General features: G+C 43.3%; 1 protein-coding gene and 1 pseudogene across 4 annotated transcripts in view; both read left to right on the forward strand.

The window, feature by feature from the left end:
* Positions 1-5,842, forward strand: part of LOC117049502 — a 156,642-nt pseudogene extending 150,800 nt beyond the window's left edge.
* LOC117049500 (protocadherin alpha-5-like) overlaps positions 1-23,518 on the forward strand; it is a 132,756-nt gene that overhangs the window by 89,521 nt on the left and 19,717 nt on the right. For all 4 annotated transcript variants that reach the window (XM_033154221.1, XM_033154222.1, XM_033154224.1 and 1 more), the window contains exons 2-3: positions 2,736-2,794; positions 5,811-5,899. In XM_033154221.1, the coding sequence (XP_033010112.1) occupies positions 2,736-2,794; positions 5,811-5,899 (148 nt within the window). The remainder of the gene's footprint in view (positions 1-2,735; positions 2,795-5,810; positions 5,900-23,518) is intronic.

Consider the following 23,518-nt stretch of genomic DNA (forward strand, 5'->3'; position numbering starts at 1 on the left):
TCTCTTTCATCCTGGGATTCAGCACAGCTTGCTTCCCCCCCCCCCCCCATGAAACCCACAGTTTCATCCTAGTAGCAAACATCCAGCGGAGAGGCAAATTCCTAAAGTGGTTTTTGGGGGTGGGGGAAGCAGTTGTAGTAGTTGTTATTTTTTATTAAATTTGTAAACCATCCTTCATCCGTAGATCTCAGAGTGGTTCACAATATTAAAATATAATGCAAAAACACAAAATGCGTATTAAAAACAAGAACATATAAAGTCACTATCCAAGAATTCCCCCCCATGAACACACACATTTAAAAGGGGTGTACGATGTTAATCAACCAATGCCTGGCTAAAGAGGAACTTCCCTAGGGAGAGCATTCCATAGATGGGGAGCCACTCCTCTTGTGGAGGAGGCAAATGAAGAAGGGCCTTAGAGAATGATCTCAGGGTCCAGGGAGGTTCATATGGAAAGAGGGTCTTTGGGGGGAAGACCTGGTGCAAGCATGAGATATAAAATACACTTGAGTCACAAGACACCCATTGAGGTTCCCTGGAAGTAACATGCTCAATGACAACATTTGATGGCAAAATATGACAAATATTTCTCTTGCAAGCAGTGTAACAAAGAAAAGTAATTTAAGGTTTTGCAGTTTCAGTTTACAGAGCGACATTATTTCATAGGGAAAACAATGAATATGTGACACCCAAAAGATTCAGATTTATCGGGTGTAAACTTTTGTGGGCTAGAGTCCATTAGTTGTGAATCTAACAACAGATGCTGATGTGTCAATCAGCCTATTGGTCTTCAAGTATCTCCTTTTTCATACTCTCAAATAACTGATACAGTTATGATGTCCATGATTGCTGGTCAGGGCTGAGATTTGAGCTATAGAATAGGGTCTCAGTTCCTATTTCCTTCTCCCATTTCTGGGTCCAGGCATTAGCTCCTGCTGTTGTGACAAAACATGTCTGCTCTTGATGAAATCTGCTGCAGTCGGCAAGCCTGATATAATCTAGTGTAATTCTCTGCAGTCCATAAACCCCAGCAGAAACTCCATCACAAGCAGAGTGGCTGAAATCCACTCTTCACAGGAGGGTGCACTTAATGGAACTCAGAGAGACACCTTCCAGTAGAAGAGAATCATTTTCTCTTTCACTGGATAAACAAACAAAGTGTTATTAAAAAAAAACAACAACAACCTGCCTTCTACATGCATTCTGTGGTAATCCTTAACATTCAGCCATGGCAATATTAACTCAGAAGTATATCCCAAGTATATCCTTAATATTCTGCTTCCTAACACGTCGTTTTTCACCTTCCCGTATCTTGTTTTTGAGTTTTGCATGTTGTTAATTTTTCACATTGAACACACACTTCTTCCTCTTTGCAATTGTTAAAGCTTTCCTTGCTGGTATGGGGTTGTATTCCGTTTTTAAAATACTAATATCAAATTTGTTTGCCATCAGATTTTTATCGCTCTGAATTATTTATTTCTAACATCTGTGCAGAGCTCAACTGTGGAAACCTCTAGGTGGTTTACACAGAACATAAAACCACACATTAAAACATTAAAATCATCAAGGAAAGTCAGGATTATTATTTTTTTAAGTTTTAAAACATACAAAAATCCAAGTATACATAAAATCAGTATTTTAAAATATACTCTTTCTGAATGAAAAGTACCTATTAAAATGCATGCCAGTCTTTCATATCTGGGTAAAAAGTTAAAGGTAAAGGGACCCCTGACCATTAGGTCCAGTCGTATCCGACTGGGGTTGCGGCGCTCATCTCGCGTTACTGGCCGAGGCAGCCGGCATACAGCTTCCAGGTCATGTGGCCAGCATGACTAAGCCGCTTCTGGTGAACCAGAGCAGCACACGGAAACACTGTTTACCTTCCTGCTGGAGTGGTCCCTGTTTATCTACTTGCACTTTGACGTGCTTTTGAACTGCTAGGTTGGCAGGAGCAAGGACCGAGCAACGGGAGCTCACCCCATTGTGGGATTCGAACCGCCGACCTTCTGATTAGCAAGCCCTAGGCTCTGTGGTTTAACCCACAGCGCCACCTGCGTCCCTTCATATCTGGGTAGGCTTGCCTAAACAAAAATGGTTTTAGTAGTCACTGAAAACAATATAGCAAACAGGCCTGCCTAATGTCAATGGGCAGGGAGTTCCAGAGTGTAGATGCTATCATCATAACGGGGGGAGGGCAGCCTGTGGCCCCCCAGATGTTGTTGGACTCCAGTTCCCATCCACCACAGCCAGCATGGCCCTTGGCCAGGAATGATAGGAGTTGTAGTGAAGTTTAGTTTTCAAGGTGGAAAGTCACTTTACGGCAGTTAACAGGCTGCTAGAAAACCTGGTCAAAACACACAAATTCTTCGTGTGACTAATCCATTCATATATAAGCAGGTTGAAGCGATTCTCTTTTTTCTTTAAAAAGGTACACATGGGCAAGTGTAGTTGAATCTGTCTTCTTTCTTCTTACTTCCCCATGCTCTGTTGTCTCAAGCATTTTCACCGTCCTCTTTTTTTGCTCTTCAAGATATGGCAACCCTAGATTTGGAATGTATTGGGTGAGGGGTTGGCAGACCCTACTGCCTTTGAGTGAGTATATTTTTGTGATTGTCTGGCAGATTTTTTTTAAAAGCTGAAGAAATCTGGAGGTGATCCGAGTTTGGAATGCATAGCTTTTTAAACATGTTTAAGCAGAAATTAATATTGATTTCTTTCCCTCCTTTGTTTTGCAGCCAAAACCACCCAATCCTGACTGGCGTTATTCTGCATCTTTAAGAGCTGGAATGCAAGGGTATGTATTGCATGTACTGTACCTTCCTTTTCTGTGAGGGAAACTCTTCATTTGCAACCTGCTTGCTTTAAGTTGCATTGGCCTTGATCCACCAGGAAGATGTCCGTCTGTCTGGTGGGTTGGTTGGTTGGAAGTTGTTTGGGTTGCCCTGGGCAAGACAATGTGACATAATAATAATAATAATAATAATAATAATAATAATAATAATAATAATAATGGCATGACTCTGCCCTTGTGGCGTAGGAGAAGTTCCTGGTGGAGTGAGCCCATAAGCAGCTGTAAGGTAAGCACCCAAGGTTTGAACTTTGGACATGCAACTTTCAGATATTTTCCAGACTTGTTTTAACAGCTGTTTAAAACATATAGCATTTGTCAGGAAACCCCCTCCCCATGGCAGGTAGCGTCCCGGGATCTTTTGCAGTACAGGGAACCGCCTCCGTTGTTCACCAGCTCGCCATCCCCCTCCTCAGGAGGAAGCGACCATTCCTCCAGTGGGGAGGGGGAGTTGGAGGCAGGAAGTCGGCGCAGGGGCTGTGGAGAGATCGCGGAGCCTGAGCACCAAGGGGGAAGCAGGGAACAGGGACAGTTTCCCACGCCCCGAGTTCGCAGGCAGGAAAGACGTGGAAGGGGGAGGCGGGGGTTCAGGACTCCGCGCCTCTTTTGCTGGACTAAGAACCGGAAGGGTTCATTCCGGACTCTGCGGAGGGATGAGATGGACGTTTGAACTTTTGCTCCACTGTAAATATTCAGCACAATAAAGAACTTAGTTTAGAAGTTCTGCGTTTGGCTGATTTCTCATGAGCAACCACTGAACGTCCTTCCACATTATTGTTCACCACCCTGATCTCTGAGTGACCGAGAGACCCCAAGGGTGCCAGTGCTTGACCCTGGGTTCAGATTCTGTGGAATGAAGGAGGCTGTGGTGTCTTTAGGATATGTGGTTTTAATTTACACAGGTATGCAATTTGAGCATAGAATTGTAGAGTTGGAAGCGACCCCAAGGGTCATCTAGTCCAACCCCCTGCAATGCAGGAAACTCAGATAAAGCATCCATGATGGATGGCCATCTAACCTCTGCTTAAAAACCTCCCAAGGAAGGAGAGTCCACCACCTCCCAAAGGAGACCATTCCACGGTCAAACAGCTCTTACTGCCAGAAAGTTCCCCCGAATGTTTAGTCGGAATCTCCTTTCTTGTAACTTGAAGCCATTGGTTCAGGTCTTACCCTCCAGAGCAGAAGAAAACAAGTTTGCTTCATCTCCTATATGACAGCCCTAAGATATGACTATCATATCTCCTCTTAATCTCCTCTTTCCCAGGGTAGTGCACAGCATTCAAACCTAATGTTGGTTGTACCCAATGAAGTCATCTTGTTAGCACACTCGCAGAATGGATTCCCCTTCCCTCTCCTCTCCCTGGGACCCCTGCACCCCCCAAATCTGCTCCAGGAGTGTGCATGGCAGTGGGGAGAAAGAGAGAAAGTTGTGTCCTGCAAGGTGGTATGACTTCACTGGATACAAGCCCTTATCTCTACAAATCGTTTGATTCGTTTACTATCTTCATTACTATTTTATAAGTCATTTCTGCTCCCTGTGTGATACACATTATACCTGTTACATTGTTTATCTTCCAATAGCCATGAGAGGTTGGTTAGGTGTCCAAAGCTACACAGAATGTGTGTCATGGCTGAGCAAGAATATGACTGAGCAAGACGGCCTGCCACATTGAAACCCATCTCTCTGGGTGGTATTCAAACAATGCGCTGTGGCAAATGTCCCATCAGCACAAGCATTGCATCTTGCCAGACAGAATGATCCTCTCCTCCCCTTGCAGGCTGTTCTGGGAGTTTTCCCTGTCCCCAAGCCAATTTTGGGGAGTGTCAGGGGATCAGAGGAGGAAAAACCCTCCTGTGTGAATTTGCACTGACGGGACACATTAGCTGAATCCCGCCCTCTGTTCTGTGTGACTGTGACACCCTAGCATAGTAACTGGGGACATCTTCAGAGGCAGCTAGACAGAATCAGGTACTCCAAAATGTCACTGGGCACCTACTTTGGGATAAAGGCCTATTTTATAATATGGTCACAAACATATGCAAATAATTGGGCCAATGAATTATATCTAATGAAGCAAGGTTAGCTTGGAAATTGACAACATTTTTGCCATGAATACAATCTAATAATTGACTTTAGGATTTTGGACCAAAGTTCCCCAAATGACAAGCAAAGCACATATATTTATTTCTTTAAACCCACATACCCTTTGTCATCATCACTTGAGTTTACACCTTAATAACCTATGGTTGTTAAATGTGCTGGTCTCATGGCAGAACGTTCACCACATAATGTGTCAGAAGAAGATTCTGTGGAATCTTTCCTGCTGTTCCCTCTTTCTCCAAGCCAAAGGCATAAGGTGCCATCACTGCTGGGTATTGTAAATTACAGCAGAATACTTGCTGTAAGAGTTTGGTTAATGGTAGTAAGCTGAAGGATGCCTGGAACTGACAGGACAGTGTTTCATTATTTACTTCAATGGTAAGGCATAAACACTATTGGGATTTAGCAATTTCCCAGCTATGTTAGACATGTCACATCTCATTAATGGAAACAACCCATTCTGTAAAGGCAACATTTGTGCAACATTTGTCTGACTTGGATGAGAGCAGGGATATATTAAGTTGTGGAATGCAAATATACAATGAAGGTCCACTATTGTACATTTTGAAAAACTGAAACGTTAGATGGTTTGAGTGATACTTTTGCAGGAAGCACACTGTAGCAGAAAAGGTGGTATATTCATAGTTTCATAAGTAAGAATGAATAAACCCAGTATATTTGCATAATGGTTACTGCTGCTGCTGCTGCTGTGGGTGATGATTATGATGTTGCTGATTATGAGCAATTGTGACAGTGAGCGTTTTGGAATGTGTAGCGGAAAGGGCAACACTGCTTTTAAAAAGGAACCATATTGTTTTAATGAGAACTGCATAATCTAATCACTTGTGTACATTTGTTTAGTGCTGTACACATGGAGGAAGCAGGAGGATTACGTGTGGGACCTGGAGGACCTGAGCAACAGTGGCCAACAGTATCCAGTGCAACAACAGGTGAGGGGGGGGACTTGCGCCATTTTCTCTGTGTGGTCTTGGAACCAGTTTCTGCTTGCTCATAACTGTCCTGATCATCACTCTCTGCCAAAGAACCTCTTGAATTTGAATGAACAAAGGGAAAGAACAGATGGGTACCTGGTATTGGCCTCAGTCCCAGGCTTCCAGCAGCCTTCATCGGAAAATAACTTGAGATTGTTTGAATTGTGGTTTGAAGAACATTTCTAAACAGCATGGAAACAACATTTTTTTTTTAATATGACAGAAGAGGGCACAAAATAATTGCTGTTGGCTGTTATTTATCTCCTCATTCTTATTTTATAAGCTCAGGAGAAATGTATCTCCTCCCGCCTCTCAGGTGAGATTTAAGACCAGGGAAGTGTAATATCATCACTACTGGCGTATAAATTGGTTTGTTTACCAGTTATGGGGCGGGGAATACTGTAGGTGCTCCACATGCAGGCAGGCACACCACGGACCCTTGCCTCACTACTCTCAAAACCCAGGATTGGGTACCTCCAGGGGATTTTTGGATTGCCTTAAACAAAGCAAGGACTGCTGAAGCACATTGTGTCTCCTCCATGATGCAGACATTTAAAAAAATGCTGCAGACAGGCATCTCCTCATGGGCGTACCCAAGTGGGGGCAGGAGGGGGCCCCCCTAGAAGCAAATAATAATAATATAATAATTAAATGGTTATCGGCAGCCTAAAAGGAAAAAAAAAAGCTCTCCTAAGCTGAACCCCCAAAAACGGGGGTAGATCACTGCTGAAAGTAGATCACAGTCTCTTGGGAGTTGGCCACCCCTGGTATAAGGACATGTAACTAGAATAATTTTTTAAAAAAAAAATCAACCAAATAATTGTAATAACTACCGTAATAAAGCACTGCTATAATTATATATAATTCCCTAAAATTTTGGTTTCATTCACCTTTCCGTGCTGAAATGTCACAACCTGAACGACCATGGCTTGCCCCCCCCCCCCAGTTTTGATCCTGGGTACGCCCCTGCATCTCCTAAAAACGGATCTATGTCTTTAAGCTTGCCATATAAGGGAATGCCAGGGAGCGGCTATACAAAATCAAACCTTACATTTCTAGTTTGAGGGAAAGGCCAGTGCCAGGAGGAAGAAGGGGGAGCGCCTTCATGATTGACAGGTCTAGCTTGTAATAAGAGGAAATGTTGTTTTCAGTGCTTGTCAGTCAAAGTGCCTTGGGGGAAGGAGCAGCCTTATAACAGTGAAACTTACCTATGTTTCTAAGTTTGAGGAAGAAATCAGGATGGGGAGGGAGATATCCTTCCTTCCTGACAGATCTAACTTATAATCAGAGGAAGTGATTTTATGTTTTACTTCTTCTCACCCCAAAGTCAGCTCTAATGATACGTACGTTACTTTGAGTCATTTGCATAAGTAAACGACTAATAGGAACCACAAATAATGGCAGTTAGTACAGATGCTTATGAACAGTACTTTTTCTGGGGGTGCTGAATGGTACACAGCACCGGCACATTTTTCTAGAAAAAAAGCACTGGATAAAAGTGTGGCACTTGCTGTAACAACTTCATGGTAATACCGGCACCTTTTTTCTAGAAGAATAGCATTGCCTATGAACCTGTTTGTTTGTCTTTTGTTAGGGAAAGGCTGCAGTTTTCAGATCAGTTACCCACAAAACACTAGGGAAAGATCAAGTGATTCCTTTTTTTTACACATCAAAAAACCTGTAACAGCGACCCTTACAGGAAAGCTTCTGCAAGGATCCTTCTGAAACTTGGCAGGATCCATGCCTTCAGAAGAGACAACTGCGCCTGCCCATTTCATGCAACCCCAGCCCCCGATTTAGAAAGCTAAATATGCCATCTTTTCTTTTACAGAAATCAAATTTACATAGCACAGAGTCCCCTGGACCCATTTGGTTGTGGTTTTATCCACTCTTGACGGATTAGTATGTCTGCAAAAAACTTCTGGCGTTTTTTTTAACTCACAATAGTGAAGGGAAGCCGACTCAAACTGACAGTGAGCCAAATCAGGCAGCACCTGAGGCCACATTTTGTGATCTGCTATTTGGGGTCTGAACCAAATATTGCGGTTGGTGCACTCACCTACTATATATGTGTTATAATTATAGCTCTTCATTTTTAGTTGTTTTCTGCTCTGGTGCCCAAGTTCATGAACTCATGCTATCCCCCCCCCAGTTAAATTAAGATATGCTTTCCATTAGGCAATTGACCCATTTCATGCCATTACACTAAAGCGAACTAACCAAATGTTTGCTTTTGCTGTGTCATTTCCACTGCCACAGAGTTACACCTGTGTCTCGCCAGGCGTTAATTAGCTGCTCATTTCAAACTGGCATATTTAGCTGTTGCTCCTCTCTCCCTCTGACTGGAATAAAGCGCACCTGGTCCCAGTTTCAGATACACACGCCTTTTGTATAGTTGGCTTGCTCGTTTTTTTTTTTTATTTCCATTAGGTGGGTCAGGAAACCATTCATTTAATTTATTGGTCCACAAAAGCGTTGGCCGAAGTGCTTCGCACTGAAGGAACCAGTGAGTTAATCAATGAGAGTTTCAAAAGATGATGTCATAATAAGTTTTAAGGAGGATAAAGAAGTTAATCGTTAAGCCAGCAAATCCTTAATTCCTTGCATGCAGCTGCACTCTGAATTTTGCGTAGCATAGCAGCAGTTCTGTGCCTGTAGCATTAAACCCGTTCTCAGTTACACGGATCAAACTTCCATCGGATTCAAAGGGAGTTTCACCTAAGCAAAGAAGACCAGAGTTCATCCTGTTGATGCTTATTTCTTTTAAGCTAATGCCATGTCCTGAATTTCACTCTGGTGTAAAGAGGAAAGTGGGGAAAGAACGGGTGAGCTTGAGCTGCTTTGAAAATCCATGGGCTGAAATGTTGTTGTCACCAGAAAGTCACAGAGTACGAAGCAGAAAAAAGCACTTAAAATCGGCCCCTTTTATTGGCTTGCTGAATTGCTGGTTCCCCCCCCCCCTTCCATCGGTGTCAGCAGAAAGGAGAGGGGCATTTTTTCTAAAAGGTATTTCATGACATAGTAACAGTGACATTATGGTCCTGGTAAAGAACATTAATTAACATTTTTCTTTGATAAAATGCACCCTTTGGGGGTTGGTGGGAGCTGATTAATACACAGCTGCCGGAAGTGAAGAAATATTAGACCTATATCTAAAATACTAGACCTATATCTTCCAGCATTTGTTCTGTTGTCCTACTTTATTCTCGCTGGCTTTTGCACTTCTGTTATAACTCAAATATTTGAGTTAAAAGGGAACGATTAAATGGGGCATAAGAATTGTGGGGTGGAAACCAGGAACTACAGAGAGCGGCAGAGGAACACGGCTCCTTCTTCCTCAAGTTTACCAAGGCAGCTGACAAGAAGCATTAACTTATATTTTAGAAAAACACAAGAGACCTTGTGGTCTCTTCCAGCTCTATGATTCTGTGATTCTGTGAAACAGTAAACATTTATTTTTTAATTTTACATATATATAAACAGTGATTCATACACAGTTGATTTTTAATGGGTTTTTTTTAAATCCCACCCCCTCCCACAGAAGCACCAAATGTCTATTTAATGTCATTTCACTTTTTAGTCGTCCTCAATTTGGCGTGTGCTCTCAGAGGCCTATTATAACCATGTTCTGTCATAGAACTGTAGAGTTGGAAGGGATCCTGAGGGTTCATCTAGTCCAGGGGTAGGCAATGTAAGGCCTGGGGGCCGGATGCGGCCTGATCGCCTTCTCAATCCAGCCTGCGGTCCGGGAATCAGCGTGTTTTTACATGAGTAGAATGTGTCATTTTATTTAAAATGCATCTCTGGGTTATTTGTGGAGCATAGGAATTCATTCACACACACACACACACACCCCCAAAATATAGTCCAGCCCAACACATGGTCTGAGGGATGGTGGACCGGCCCACGGCTGAAAAAGGTTGCTGACCCCTGATCTAGTCCAGCCTCTGTAATGCAAAGCTCACAGTCTGGCTGCCCTTGCTACCATGGGCCCTGGTGCGATTCTGCAATTGCACCATTGTTACCCAACAAGTTCATAAGTTTATTATTCTAGCCAAAGGCCATGACAAACTTGCAATTAGGGATTGCATTCATAAAATAATACAGAATATATATCTGTAATATTAAAATCCATATAAAAAGACTTTGCCAAGTTCCTGAGCATTAGAACACAGTTTGCCTTGTGCATCTCTGACAACACCAATTCTAATACTATTTTGCCTTTTAAAAATCCAATTCGCCATCATCCAATTTCCTACTAAATATCTTTAGGGCAGGTTCAATCTTCAGTGCGAAGATGGCAACAAGTATGGCTGCTTGTCCTCGAGCTCCACAGTCTGTTCTGGTTTTAATTGAATAGTTTTAAAGTCATTTGTCTCAGCACTTAATACTAATTGCAAATTCTGGTAAGGAGCATATCTCTTTTAACTGTTTTACTTCTATGTGGCCTTAAAAGTCATATATTTTAATTGGAGGACAGGAGCTGGAAGAGCAGCTGTTTGGCTTTGATGTTTTTAACTGATAACAAACTCATGAGAAAAACGTAGAAGACCATCTCATCCTAAGGATACACTGCAGTTTTAACATGATTATTACATGAGCACAGACCTGTAGTGCTTCAGTTAAAGCGTCCAGAAACCCATTGCCAAAATTAGTCCGGAAATTTATGCTGGATTATTGTGACTCAGCACAGGAGGTAGAGGTAACTGCAAAGTGATTGTGGCAAGATGGACAGCCATGGTCCTTTACATAGTGAGAATGCAAGTAAGGCTGGAGAAGCCTTTTTCTAAATAAAAGCTAGCTACCTGGACAACTGAGCCACACTTGTTAGGAGATGTTGTATGCTCCCAGGCAACCTCAGCTTCTAGATTTAGGAAATCATTTATTTATGTTACAAATACCTGTCTAATTGAGACTGGAGAGGCAGTATTGAACTAAATTTTCAGGATCCTGATGTATGGGATAAATTTTGGTCTCCAATTCCTATTTTTGTTGGCAGAGAGCTGTTATTCAAATTAAAAAGGTTGCCCAAATAATGCCCCCATCCAGTGTTTATATCCATCCCCCATACTTACTAGAGAAAGGGAACTACAGTCTGGAAAAGGCCATTTGAGAGGAAGGAGCAGTAAGTTCTCGAGCCAGAAGACTCCTGTCTTTGTCACCTACTCTAATAATATCCAGATACACTCCAATAGACAAGAAGGGGAAACCATTGTATTGGCCCAAATTGGCAGGTACTGGAAGAAATATGCCCAGGTTAGAGGCCCAGAACTCCTACCCTGCTAGCAATCCATTTCCCACAAATCAAAGGGATTAAGCATTAACAAATGCTCAAGTAAGCCCAGGTCTGGGGGTAATTACAGAAAAGCAATTTATGATACCTTCAGCTCTCCTCTAAGGTACCATAACTGATTACAAAACATCCAGAAAGAAACATTTTTAGCATTCTTTCATGGAACCTGCTGGGATAATAAGAAGGTGGCTAAGGACTTCATTTGTATACTCCAGAAATTTGATATAATATGTTTGCAAGAGACTTGGTTGCATGAATTTAACTCCCCCCCCGCCCCCGACCCACAGGGTTATAACTCTTTTAACCAGTCAGTTGTTAAAGAAATTGTAAAAGGGCTGAGGAAGTGGGGGCTTGTCTACCTTTATATCACTTTGGCTTGCAGGGCGCTGTGTGTACACCCCTTAAAACAGGGTGGCGCCAGCCGCTTCAGCCGGCCAGACTCCCCACTGCGCAGCCCTACTTGCGTGTTGAGGTCCCCAAGCCACCCCCCAAGAAATTCACACTTCAGACATAATTGTGTTTGGATTTTTGGCAATAATTTAGGCCACAACTTTATTCAAATACAAATCATGTGAGTGGTTGCGTAGGCCTTGGTTCAGACTAGCTGTCCACCAGGACAGAACTGACTTTCGGTCAGCGACGGGAGAATGCCATCTGGGGAGAGTTAAGGAGGCTGGGGTCAGAGCCTCCCTCTCCCCAGAGGTCCCAGGGGCTCTTGCGTGGCCCTGTCCCTCTACCGGGGGTTCGGACAAAAGCATGTCGAGCCCCTGGATTCCTTTAACGGAATTCCCTGCACACTATCATCATTCTGGAGGGGGGCATCACCCTACCAGTAAAAGGTAAAGGTAAAGGGACCCCTGACCATCAGGTCCAGTCGTGTCCGACTCTGGGGTTGCAGCGCTCATCTCGCTCTATAGGCCAAGGGAGCCAGTGTTTGTCCACATACAGCTTCCAGGTCATGTGGCCAGCATGACTAAGACGCTTCTGGCGAACCAGAGCAGTGCACGGAAATGCCGTTTACCTTCCCTGGAGCGGTCCCTATTTATCTACTTACACTTTCACGTGCTTTCGAACTGCTAGGTGGGCAGGAGCTGGGACCAAGCAACGGGAGCTCACCCCGTCGCAGGGATTCGAACCGCCGACCTTCTGATCGGCTAGCCCTAGGTTCTGTGGTTTAACCCACAGCACCCTACCAGTACCAACACAATAACCAATGCCTAACCACCAACCTTACAAGTTGTGACTAGTTGCTACTGCAGTAGGCGAAAACCAAATGGCAACAGCCAATCAGCCAAGTGGAAAAATTCCTACTGGGCCCCTGCCCCAAGAGCAGACGACCCCATGACAGGCAGTTGCAAGGTCAATGCAGAGGCCTAAAACAAAGGGAGGGCGGGTGGGTGATCCGAAGCACACAGCCAAGAGAGAGATCGCCCTGCGTGCAGAGCAATATAAAGGACGCTGGGCTGTCCATCACCATATTGCAACATTTAATTCATCCCAGCAACACTCAGGGCCCTATGGAAGCTGTGGCCAGCCGGCTAACCCCACCCAGTGGCCAGGGAGGTGGCTTGCCATCCCCCACCGCAACGCGTGCTCTCCAGGGAGAGAACCCGATTTAGCGTCAGTGGGTGGGGGTCACTCCGGTGTGCGGGCGGAATACCTGAAAACGACTCCAGTAAATGTCCTTATTTGATGCTTTGCATGCCTGATAGTAATGAGCTGCCCAGTGCAATGCGGGCATCAAGTATCTCCATCATGTTGTTTCCTCAGGGCCCCATTAAGTGCAAAGTGGAAGAAAACTCTTCTTCCTTGGGTGGTTATCTTGTCAAGAGTAATCAACTAAGCATGGGGTTGTGCGGTCACTATTTCGAAGGAATCTGTTGCTCTCACGCAATACAGCAGCGACTGTTTTCTGCCTTAATTCCCACTTCTCACACATATATTGCTTCATTTTAGAATGTTTTTGAGCTTAAAGTTAGATTGAGCAGTTTTTAAAAAAACATTACAATACCTTCTCTCCACCACATATTTACAATCTTACCTTTCCACATGGGGAGAACATTTAAGGGTTTTAAACATTTTGGGTAACCTTTATCAAATTCTCAAAACTTGTGCAACTACACTGTGAAGGAATTAAAGTGATTCAGCCATTTTGTGTTTTGTAAAATGTGTTTTGTGTTTGTGAAATGGTTGCTTTCTGCTTTAGTTTCAGTCCTGCTTGAGAAATTGAAACTCGAGGGGGGGGGAAATCCCAACAAATTAAGGGGCACGGGTGGCACTGTGGTCTAAACCACTGAGCCTCTTGGGCTTGCCGATCAGAAGGTTGGTGGTTTGAATCCCCGTGACGGGGTGAGCTCCCGTTGTTCGGTCCCAGCTCCTGCCCACCTAGCAATTCAAAAGCACATCAAAGTGCAAGTAGATAAATAGGTACCACTCCGGTGGGAAGATAAACGGCGTTTCCGTGTGCTGCTATGGTTCGCCAGAAGCGGCTTAGTCATGCTGGCCACATGACCTGGAAGCTGTCTGTGGACAAACACCGGCTCCCCTCGGCCATAGAGTGAGATGAGCGCCACAACCCCAGAGTCGTCCGCGACTGGACCTAACGGTCAGGGGTACCTTTACTTTTACCTTTACTTGAACCTTATTTGCGAAGAATTTGGGAGAAGGAATTGAAAGGTTGCATATCAGTAAACGAAACTTGGCAAATTGAGTTAGAGAGTTAAAGAACATGATCTGAAGCAAGGAGAAGGAATTTAAGTTAGAAAAACCAGGATGGAGACCTGAAATGGACCCAGGTTCTAGAACAGGGGTCACCAGCCCAGTGCCTACTTTGGATATGCACAATAAAAAAAATGTCCATACATATTAAGGGGGATGGGAACAGGTTCTTGACCCTCCTGAAAGTTCTGAGAGCCAGTGTGGTGTAGTGGTTAAGAGCGGTAGACTCGTTATCTGGGGAACCGGGTTCGCGTCTCCGCTCCTCCACATGCAGCTGCTGGGTGACCTTGGGCTAGTCACACTTCTCTGAAGTCTCTCAGCCTCACTCACCTCACAGAGTGTTTGTTGTGGGGGAGGAAGGGAAAGGAGAATGTTAGCCGCTTTGAGACTCCTTTGGGTAGTGATAAAGCGGGATATCAAATCCAAACTCCTCCTCCTCCTCCTCTTCTTCTTCTTCTTCTTCTTCTTCTTTCTTTCTCACACCCCTTTGAGAATTTTCTAGTAGATTGTGCCACAGCTCTGTTGTTATAAGAGCTTTAAACACAAATTTGGTTGTGCTATGTCAAGATATACTACATACATATTATTTGATAGGCTAATCAGAGGCTTCCGATTAGTGATTGGCTTCTGCCATCCAGTATGCTTTCTTCCAGTAATTTATGTAATGACAAGGAAGCTCCCTTGTATTCTTGCTGGAATTTAAAACGCACCTGTCCTCTGCCTCACCTATTATTTCTGTACAAGATTTGCTGTTGTTGCTTGCAAATCAGAGCAGAGTTAGGGCGTGCTTGGCAGAGAACAACAGTCTGCAGTACTGCTTTTCCTTTTTGCCTCTAGTGCATAACTATAATTATTGCACAACATTGACCTAGAGATGCTGCATGTGCTGTGAAATCTTTAAACTCTGAGCAATTCAGTCATTACTCGTGTGCACTCTGAGGGCGTAATGAAGGATGTCGAGCAGTCACAACAGCACTCAGCAATGTGCCCTTCGTTATGGGGATTTAGTTCCCAGAAAACCAAGGCTCTGGCTGTGGAGGGAATATGTGTCAGAGTGCACTGTCTCTGTTGTTGTCTTATGCAATTAGATTCATGTATCCCTAAATGCATCTCTGTCTAGCATGCACACACAGCCAAGAAAGAAAATGGATTAGCTGGAGGAAAAATCCAGCTCTTGCAAGCTGCCGTGGAAATTGCTTCTGTTTGTACTGGAGAAAATTGGGAGCAGTTGTTACACACGCAGGTAGAAAGAATCATCCAAGATGATCCAAATTTTTGTTGGGTTTTTTTAGTGTGCAGTTGGACACAAAATGTGCAGTTGAAAAAAGAAACAGCAGCTGGAAAGCAGTTGGGAAAGTGTGTGTGTGTGTGTGTGTGTGTGTGTTAGAGAGAGAGAGAGAGAGAGAGAGAGAGGAATAGACACATTAGGCATATATGGTTATTAAACACTTAAATGACATGCAACACCAGCAATGGTAAACTATGTAAGACTAGAATGCACTCAGTTTCCATACTTAAGCTGTCCAAACCATATTAGCACATGGAGGGCAGTGCACCATATGCATTTTCTAGATTGCAGAGAGAGAGCTTCGCACACCAGTGCCCCCTGCTGCCAGGAATGTGGGACAGTTATCTAGATATCTTTTGAACCTGAGCTCCATTACAACAGAGGAGGCTCTTGGGAATGTCATTTCATCATCATCTTCATCATCATAATTATTTGTACCCCGTCCTTCTGGCTGGGTCTCCCCAGCCACTCTGGGCGGCTTCCAACAAATATTAAAATACATTAAAATATCACAGATTAAAAACTTCCCTAAACAAGCTATTCATGTGATGGAAGTGAACATTAAAGCTATCAGATAGTCAAAGGGACCATTCATTCCTGGATCACTGTAAAATGAGGGGACAAATCCTTGTTTACATTAAATTTTTATAGCCTTTTATCCGAAGACCATAGGGCAGCTTAGAAGAAGAAGAAGAAGAAGAAGAGTTTGGATTTGATATCCTTCTTTATCACTACCCGAAGGAGTCTCAAAGCGGCTAACATTCTCCTTTCCCTTCCTCCCCCATAACAAACACTCTGTGAAGTGAGTGGGGCTGAGAGACTTCAGAGAAGTGTGAATAGCCCAAGGTCACCCAGCAGCTGCATGTGGAGGAGCGGGGACGCGAACCCGGTTCCCCAGATTACGAGTCCACCGCTTAACCACTACACCACACTGGTGTAGTGTATAAAAACAGAAGAGTACATGTCATAATAAAACCATTATATATATACACACAGTTTAAAAGGCCATAAATGGTATAATCAGCCCTGTGCCCTCCCAGAGAGCTCAGAGCGGCTGACATTTGGTCCATCCCATCTAGGCTGTGCTCAAACTCACTGAGCGTCAGCAGGAGGCTGCATCATGCGACTTCAGAACATTTCCTAAGCCTAGCCTGGCTCCCAGCAGACATGCAGTCAAATGAGAGGAAACTCTCACATAAGCCATAATAATTGGCAGTCTTAACAGGGTAGCTAATGGGTCCGGGAGCCTGAATCCCTTGGAGGTCAAATTCAGGTCATGTTTGAAGCACAGCTGGATATGCAATGTTTATGGGAGACTCTGCTTCCATTGCATGCTCTGTGTTGGTTGTGCAGGAAAACTGTTTATAGTTGCAGACCCTGAAAGAAATGAGATGTGGCGCATGGTTGCACAGCAATAAACTAGCATAGCTATAAAATAGCATTTTAGAAACATGGTTTTCTAGACACTTTCTTTTTAGCATTTGCAAAGTAATGTAGAGTGAAGAATATGAATGTATGAGGTTTTGTAATTAACTTTGTTGCTCTTTTATCTCCCTTCACCCCTCTTCATCACACAATAACCAAGAGAGGCTCATATAAGATTGCATTTGTTGCAGATAGCTCAAAGCTGCATCTGGGTCTTTTTAAATTAAAAATGGGGTCAATCCTGACTGCGAGCCTTCTTTAATAACACCAGTTGGGAAATTCAGCTTTCTGTATCCATAATGGCAGTAGATTTTGAAATGTCTCTAAAGTTGTTTCCTTTGGATGCAGTGACTTATTTGTGGGAGGAAGAGAAGAAGAAGAGTTTGGATTTGATATCCCACTTTATCACTACCCTAAGGAGTCTCAAATTGGGATGCGGGTGGCGCTGTGGGTTAAACCACAGAGCCTAGTGCTTGCTGATCAGAAGGTCAGCGGTTCAAATCCCCGCAATGGGGTGAGTTCCCATTGCTCAGTCCCAGCTCCTGCCCACCTAGCAGTTCGAAAGCACGTCAAAAGTGCAAGTAGATAAATACCGGTAGGTACCACTCCGGTGGGAAGGTAAACGGTGTTTCCGTGCACTGCTCTGGTTCACCAGAAGCGGCTTTGTCATGCTGGCCACATGATCTGGAAGCTGTACGCTGGCTCCCTCAGCCAGTAATGCGAGATGAGCGCCACAACCCCAGAGTCAGACACAACTGGATCTAATGGTCAGGGGTCCCTTTACCTTTTAATGAGTCTCAAAGCGGCTCACAATCTCCTTTCCCTTCCTCCCCCACAACAAACACTCTGTGAGGTGAGTGAGGCTGAGAGACTTGAGAGAAGTGTGAATAGCCCAAGGTCACCCAGCAGCTGCATGTGGAGGAGCGGAGACGCGAACCCGGTTCCCCAGATTACAAGTCTACCGCTCTTAACCATTACACCACACTGTCTCCCACAAGGCATCTTCCAGGTCAGTGGGAGCAAGATGTAGCTGCCACAGCAAGGGGAATACTTAGTGGGAGCTTTATGGCACTTCTCTCTTGTAGCTAAATCCCCAAAATAACCTAGGGAATGGGAAATGCAAAGATGGACATACATTCTGAAATGCAGTGGAAGTGGTTTGAGCACACATCCAGCTCCCGTGGTTGTGTAAACACAGCATTTTTGTCAATAGAGACTGAGGACTTGTTTTCTCTATGTAGTCCGCACGCAGTCTATACTGTTGTCCAACATCTTTCTAAATGACTTGGATGAAGGAATTGAAGGGATGCTCATCAAATTTGCAGATGTCACCAAACAGGGAGAGGTAGCTAATGTCACAGAGGACTGAATTAAGATTCAAAACGACGTTAACAGATTGGAGAAATGGGGACCAAACTAACAGAATGAAATTCAGTAGGGACAAATCTAAGGTTCTGCACATAGGCAGGAAGAAACAGCTGCACAAATATAAGATGGGGGACACCTGGTTTGCCAGTAGGACATGTAAAAAGGATCTAGGGGTCTTAGTGGGCCACAAGCTTAACATGAGTCAACAGTGTGATGCGGGGCAGGGGGGGGGAGCCAATGTTATTCTAGGTTGCATCAACAGAAGTATGGTGTCTCGATCAAGTAATAGTACCACTCTCTTCTGTCTTGATCAGAACACAATGGAATATTGTGTCCAATTCTGGGCACCACAGTTTAAGAAGCATATTGACAAGCTGGAAAGTGTGCAGAGGAGGCAACCAAAATGATCAAGGGTCTGGAAACCAAACCTTATGGAACGGTTGAGGGAGTTGGGTATGTTTAGCTTGGAGAAGATGAGATAGAGAAGAGATATGATAGCCATCTCCAAATATCTAAAGGGCTGTCACATGGCAGAGGGAGGAAGCTTGTTTTCTCTCTGCCCTAGAACTGCACTCCACTGAATCAGACAATTGCCCAGTGCTGCTTATTCTGACTCTCCGAGGCTCAGGGAGGGGGCTTTCCCAGTCCTGCTACTTGAGATCCTTTCAACTAGATATGTCTGGGACTGAATTTTTGCTCTAAGCTGTGAGCAATAGCTCCCCCAAACAAAGTAAACAAAACAGAGATGGGCAGATCTGTCCATTTTGGCTTCTCATTTCTTGTTTGGGTTTAGGCAACTGGCTATTGAACACCCATAACTCACCCGGTATATAGTTTTGTTCCCTCTTGCACGCACAAAAAACCCTAATTCAGCAAATGCTTATTAAAAATTACTTGAATACTTATTTTTTCCATGTGAACTGCCCTGAGATCTATGGGTATATGGCAGTATACAAATATAATAATAATAATATAATAATAATAATAATAATAATATAATAATAATAAATAGCATCAGTACATAAGCAGTCTAAATTCTATTTTATTCATTCATTCATATAAATGATTCGACTTGCAGCCATGCACTTTGATCACGGGTGCGATCCCACATTCTCACCCCAAATACAAGTTTCTATACCGACCTACCTACATAATTTTATTTTCTATGTCGCCTATCTATAATTCAAGCCATGTTCAAGGCGGCTTACAACGTGAATAAAATTACATTATTTCAACATAAAAATACAAACATCATAACAAAAGTAGGCATAAACAGTAAATAAAACATTTTAAAAATACCCAACTAAACTGAACAATTTCCATGCAATTCACAAGAACAAAAATACAAAAAAACAGCAACAGCAACAATACCCACCCGCCCCCCAACAAGACACCTAAACAACCCCCCAGCCCAAGAGTCTGTTCAGCAGCCTCAGCTTTTGTAGCTGAAGTCCATCAGGTTCCCGCCCTCCCATGATCAGGTGCGAAAAGGCCTGCAATGCAGGGGGCTCTTTAAATTCTGGGGCTCTTTAAATTCTGCAGCAAATACAATTTGCAATCTGCTGTGAAAGGTAAAAATGTTCTCCTTTCTCCAGCAGAAAAGCTTGCACTCCAGAATTACAGGACTAGGTAATAATCATGGTCTGCAACACAGGGGTGGGGGGTGGGGCGAGGGATCTACCAAAGGCTTCTTCCTCTGGTATCTGCAGACGCCTCTCCGTTCTTTTTTAGAAGTCTGGTATTATGCTCCTTCCCCAAAGGCTGCAAGGACCTACACTGTTCCCCTGAATAACTGCATCTGGCACTTGACCTGAATATGTTTCTCCCGATTAGGCAATGACATTCTCATCTGGAAGCTCCATTTGTACGTGGCAGACTGTTATTTTGGTACAGGGGGCCATTCTCCAGCTATTCTGGAGAACGCTGTCTGGAATTGCTGTGTGTGTGTGTGTGTGCTCTGTATAGCTTAAACCTCTGGAGATTTCAACAGCTGAAGTGATATGAAGCCTTTCACCTCTAAATCACTGGCCTGAATACAGCATAATCCAGCGGTCGCCTCATGGCTCCTGGACAATGCATGTGAAAGGAGGTTGGTAGGGCTGTGCCAGTTTCTGATGAGATGGATTCAAATCTCCATGTCACAAATAAGTAATAGGAAAGAAGTGGCTGGCTCTTCTCTTATCATTGGTAGGGAACCCATGATCTCTGCAGGAAAACTATAGGGTGACTGTCCCAGATTCCTATAGCAGACCTTTGCTCACATAACGTAGGGATGTTTTTGCATGCTTGGGGAGTATTTGGGTAATATAACAATGGCCTGCCCCAGTCCTCCATATTCATAGAGAAGATGTACTGGGGACTTCCTTGTGCTTATATTATTTATTCATTTATTTATTTGAAAAAATGTTTATACCCTGACCATCTGGCTGGGTTGCCCCAGAGGTTTGGAGAAACTCCTAGAACACATGTAGGGATTGCATGGGGAGTGTAAAGATGGGTGTTTTTTTTCATGCAAACATAAATCCTTGCACTGATGGGCCACAGTAGATGGATACTACCCATGCTCTTTGGACCTTTACATATTGACCGGAGGGATGTAGAGATTATAACTTCTCTGTAGTCTAAAGAAGAGCCCACATGGTTTGTGTCCCTGCCCCACCAACCATTTTAGCCCTCACATATTCAGATGAATGTCTAAAGGGGAGTAGAAATTTTAAGTGGGGTGGAAGTGATTGGCACCAACATTCGCTGTCCTGAAAACAGCCGCCTTGGAATGCAGTGAATGTGTTGAAAACCACTTCTGCCACACTTCAGAATATTACAGCTTTCTTCACTGTAAGTGATTTTAGTTGCTATATATCTATCTATCTATCTATCTATCTATCTATCTATCTATCTATCTATCTATCTATCTTGTGGATGTTCCATGAGCTATTGGGTACCTTTAATGTACCATGGAGCACACATGCAGGAAAATCACTATGCTCCTTGTCATGAAAAAGCAATCCTTTTCCAACAAGAAGTGTGCATGCACACGAAAGCTCATACCAAGAACAAACTTAGTTGGTCTCTAAGGTGCTACTGGGAGGATTTTTTTTTTGTCTTTTCCAACAAATTAGCCTGTGGAATAACAAACTAGGTAGCCAGAGGACATATTGATTTAAAAACAACAACACAGAACATCCAAATTAAAAAATGCAATCAGTCACCCCAAATCTTTTCTGATCTACATGCATATGATCTGTATATTTAACAACAGCAACAATATTTTTATTATTTTTACCCTGCCCATCTGACTGGGTTGCTGGTCACTCTGGGCAGCTTCCAACATAATGTAAAAAAAACATAATGAAACATAAAACATTAAAAATGTCCCTATACAGGGCTGCCTTCAGATGTCTTCTAAAGGTTGTACAGTGGTACCTTGGTTCTCAAACCTAATCCGTTCCGGAAGTCCGTTCAGCTTCCGAAAACCAGAACACTTACTTCCAGGTTTTCAACATTCAGGAGCTGAAATGTTTGAGTACCAAGGCATCAAAAAACCAAGGTTCCACTCGGGGGTCTCATCGCATGCCAGAGTCTCTTTCAATATCAGAAGTTTTTTGATAGTGTTACAAGCTTGGTGAATCAGGGGGATGCTGTGGATGTGGTGTATCTTGATTTCAGTAAGGCTTTAGACAAAGTCCCCTCCGCTCGGGAGGTTTGCACTCTATGGATGCTTAAGTTGAGACTCCTGCATTGCAGAGGGTTGGACTAGATGACCCTTGGTATCCCTCCCAGCTCAACGATAAAAAGCATTATTTCCCTATTCAACAGACAATTTTGAAAAAGCTTTAACTTGCAGTTGACCTCTTCCTTCGGCTATCATAATTGGCTCATTTCTCTTTATATAAGCAGACATTGGTAGTGCTGCTACATCTGTCTACATACATAACTATCACATGTGCCTAGTCATTTAACACATAGGTTCCTTAAATACCCTTTAGCTATATTCTCTCTGGGTATGAAGTGGATCCATCTACTATCACTCATTTTCAAAGCCGTTACTGAAATTTCAGTTGCTGATTATGTATGATTTCAAATGAAGCGCTCACTATCCTTTATGTCAGCAGGAAGTGATATAAATAGATATCCATTCACTTAATAGGCGGCGGCTCTACATGTGTTTATGCTGAGAATCTGAAGCCATGGGTTACCTTATTACTCTCGGGACATGCCTGGGGATTCAGTGCCCATGTTCTCAGAGTCCATTTATTGCAAATCTCCCTAAGCAGGTTGTGCAAATGTTTAGCCCTTGCTGAGATCCAGCCACCTGTATATTGAACCACTGCAAAAACACTGTGCAAATGGTTAACACTCTAAAAATCCAGAAATATATTTTCAAAATAGGTATGGATGGTGTATTAGGAAGCAGGAGTTCATTTAGAGACAAAAACTTAACAGAATAATATGCCCCGAGACCTTCGGATTAAGGACAGTACTGTATATAGATTGAATGAATGAATGAATGAATGAATTCCTGTGAATTTCTAAGCTAAAACACAGGCAGATTAGGCTGAATTGACACAACTGAAGCTAAACATGTTTAGAGGAGCAGAATTTTTACCGTATGCTTTCCTAGGTCTTCTGATAAGTTCAAGCACACAGGCATCTGTGGGTAGTTATTTAGCCATCCTAGATGAAGACAAAATGCTTTGCCACTAACTACAGTTTAGCAGAGAAAATCAATGGTGGAGGGCAGGTCTGTTATGAGAGAGAAGGGGAGACTCTCTGGGGAAATGTGCCAATCCAGAATGCTTCCATTTAAGTGGATTGGTTTACGTCTCGTTTCTTAGGAACATGTAGGGGTTTGACCAATGGAATATAAAAAACTTTTTAAATCTTGGATTAAAATCAATCACCCAACTGAAGTTGACAAGAATTGAAATTGAAAACATAATGTTTCCTGAAAACATAGGGCCACTTCCTTCATAATCAGAAAGGAAATGCCGCAGAAAGGAAGCTGAACTGCAGAGCATCCAGACGTTCTGTGCCAGATGTTCTGCTTGGGTTCATTTTGCAAACAGACAGCACTCATTGAAAGATGGCCCTTTCGGTCTTCCTTCATGTGTGCACATGTGATACACGAGCTGTTGCGTTGCATTGTCCAGTTCTCACATCAGTTACTTAGGAAATCGCAACCCATAATTCTGGGATGGTTAAGCAGAACAGGCACTCATTTTGCACTTGCATTAAATTGATCTCTTAGTGTGACGTCACCCACACTTGGAACTCCCTGCCTATTGACATCATTGTGCTCTTGATTTTAAATTCTGATTTCCTGTAGTCTGGAGAGAAAAGAGAGAAAGAAAAGCTGAGGGGGAAATCTAAGTAAGCCTATGATTTCATGATGATACCATTGCAGGGAGGTCCTGCAAAAATATGAACAAGGCATGGCCATTCCAAAGTAGATGTCTAATGTGGAAATACCCTATGTCAGTGCTTC

This window comes from Lacerta agilis, chromosome 7 (assembly GCF_009819535.1).
Source record: "Lacerta agilis isolate rLacAgi1 chromosome 7, rLacAgi1.pri, whole genome shotgun sequence".
NCBI classification, from domain to species: Eukaryota; Metazoa; Chordata; class Lepidosauria; order Squamata; family Lacertidae; genus Lacerta; species Lacerta agilis.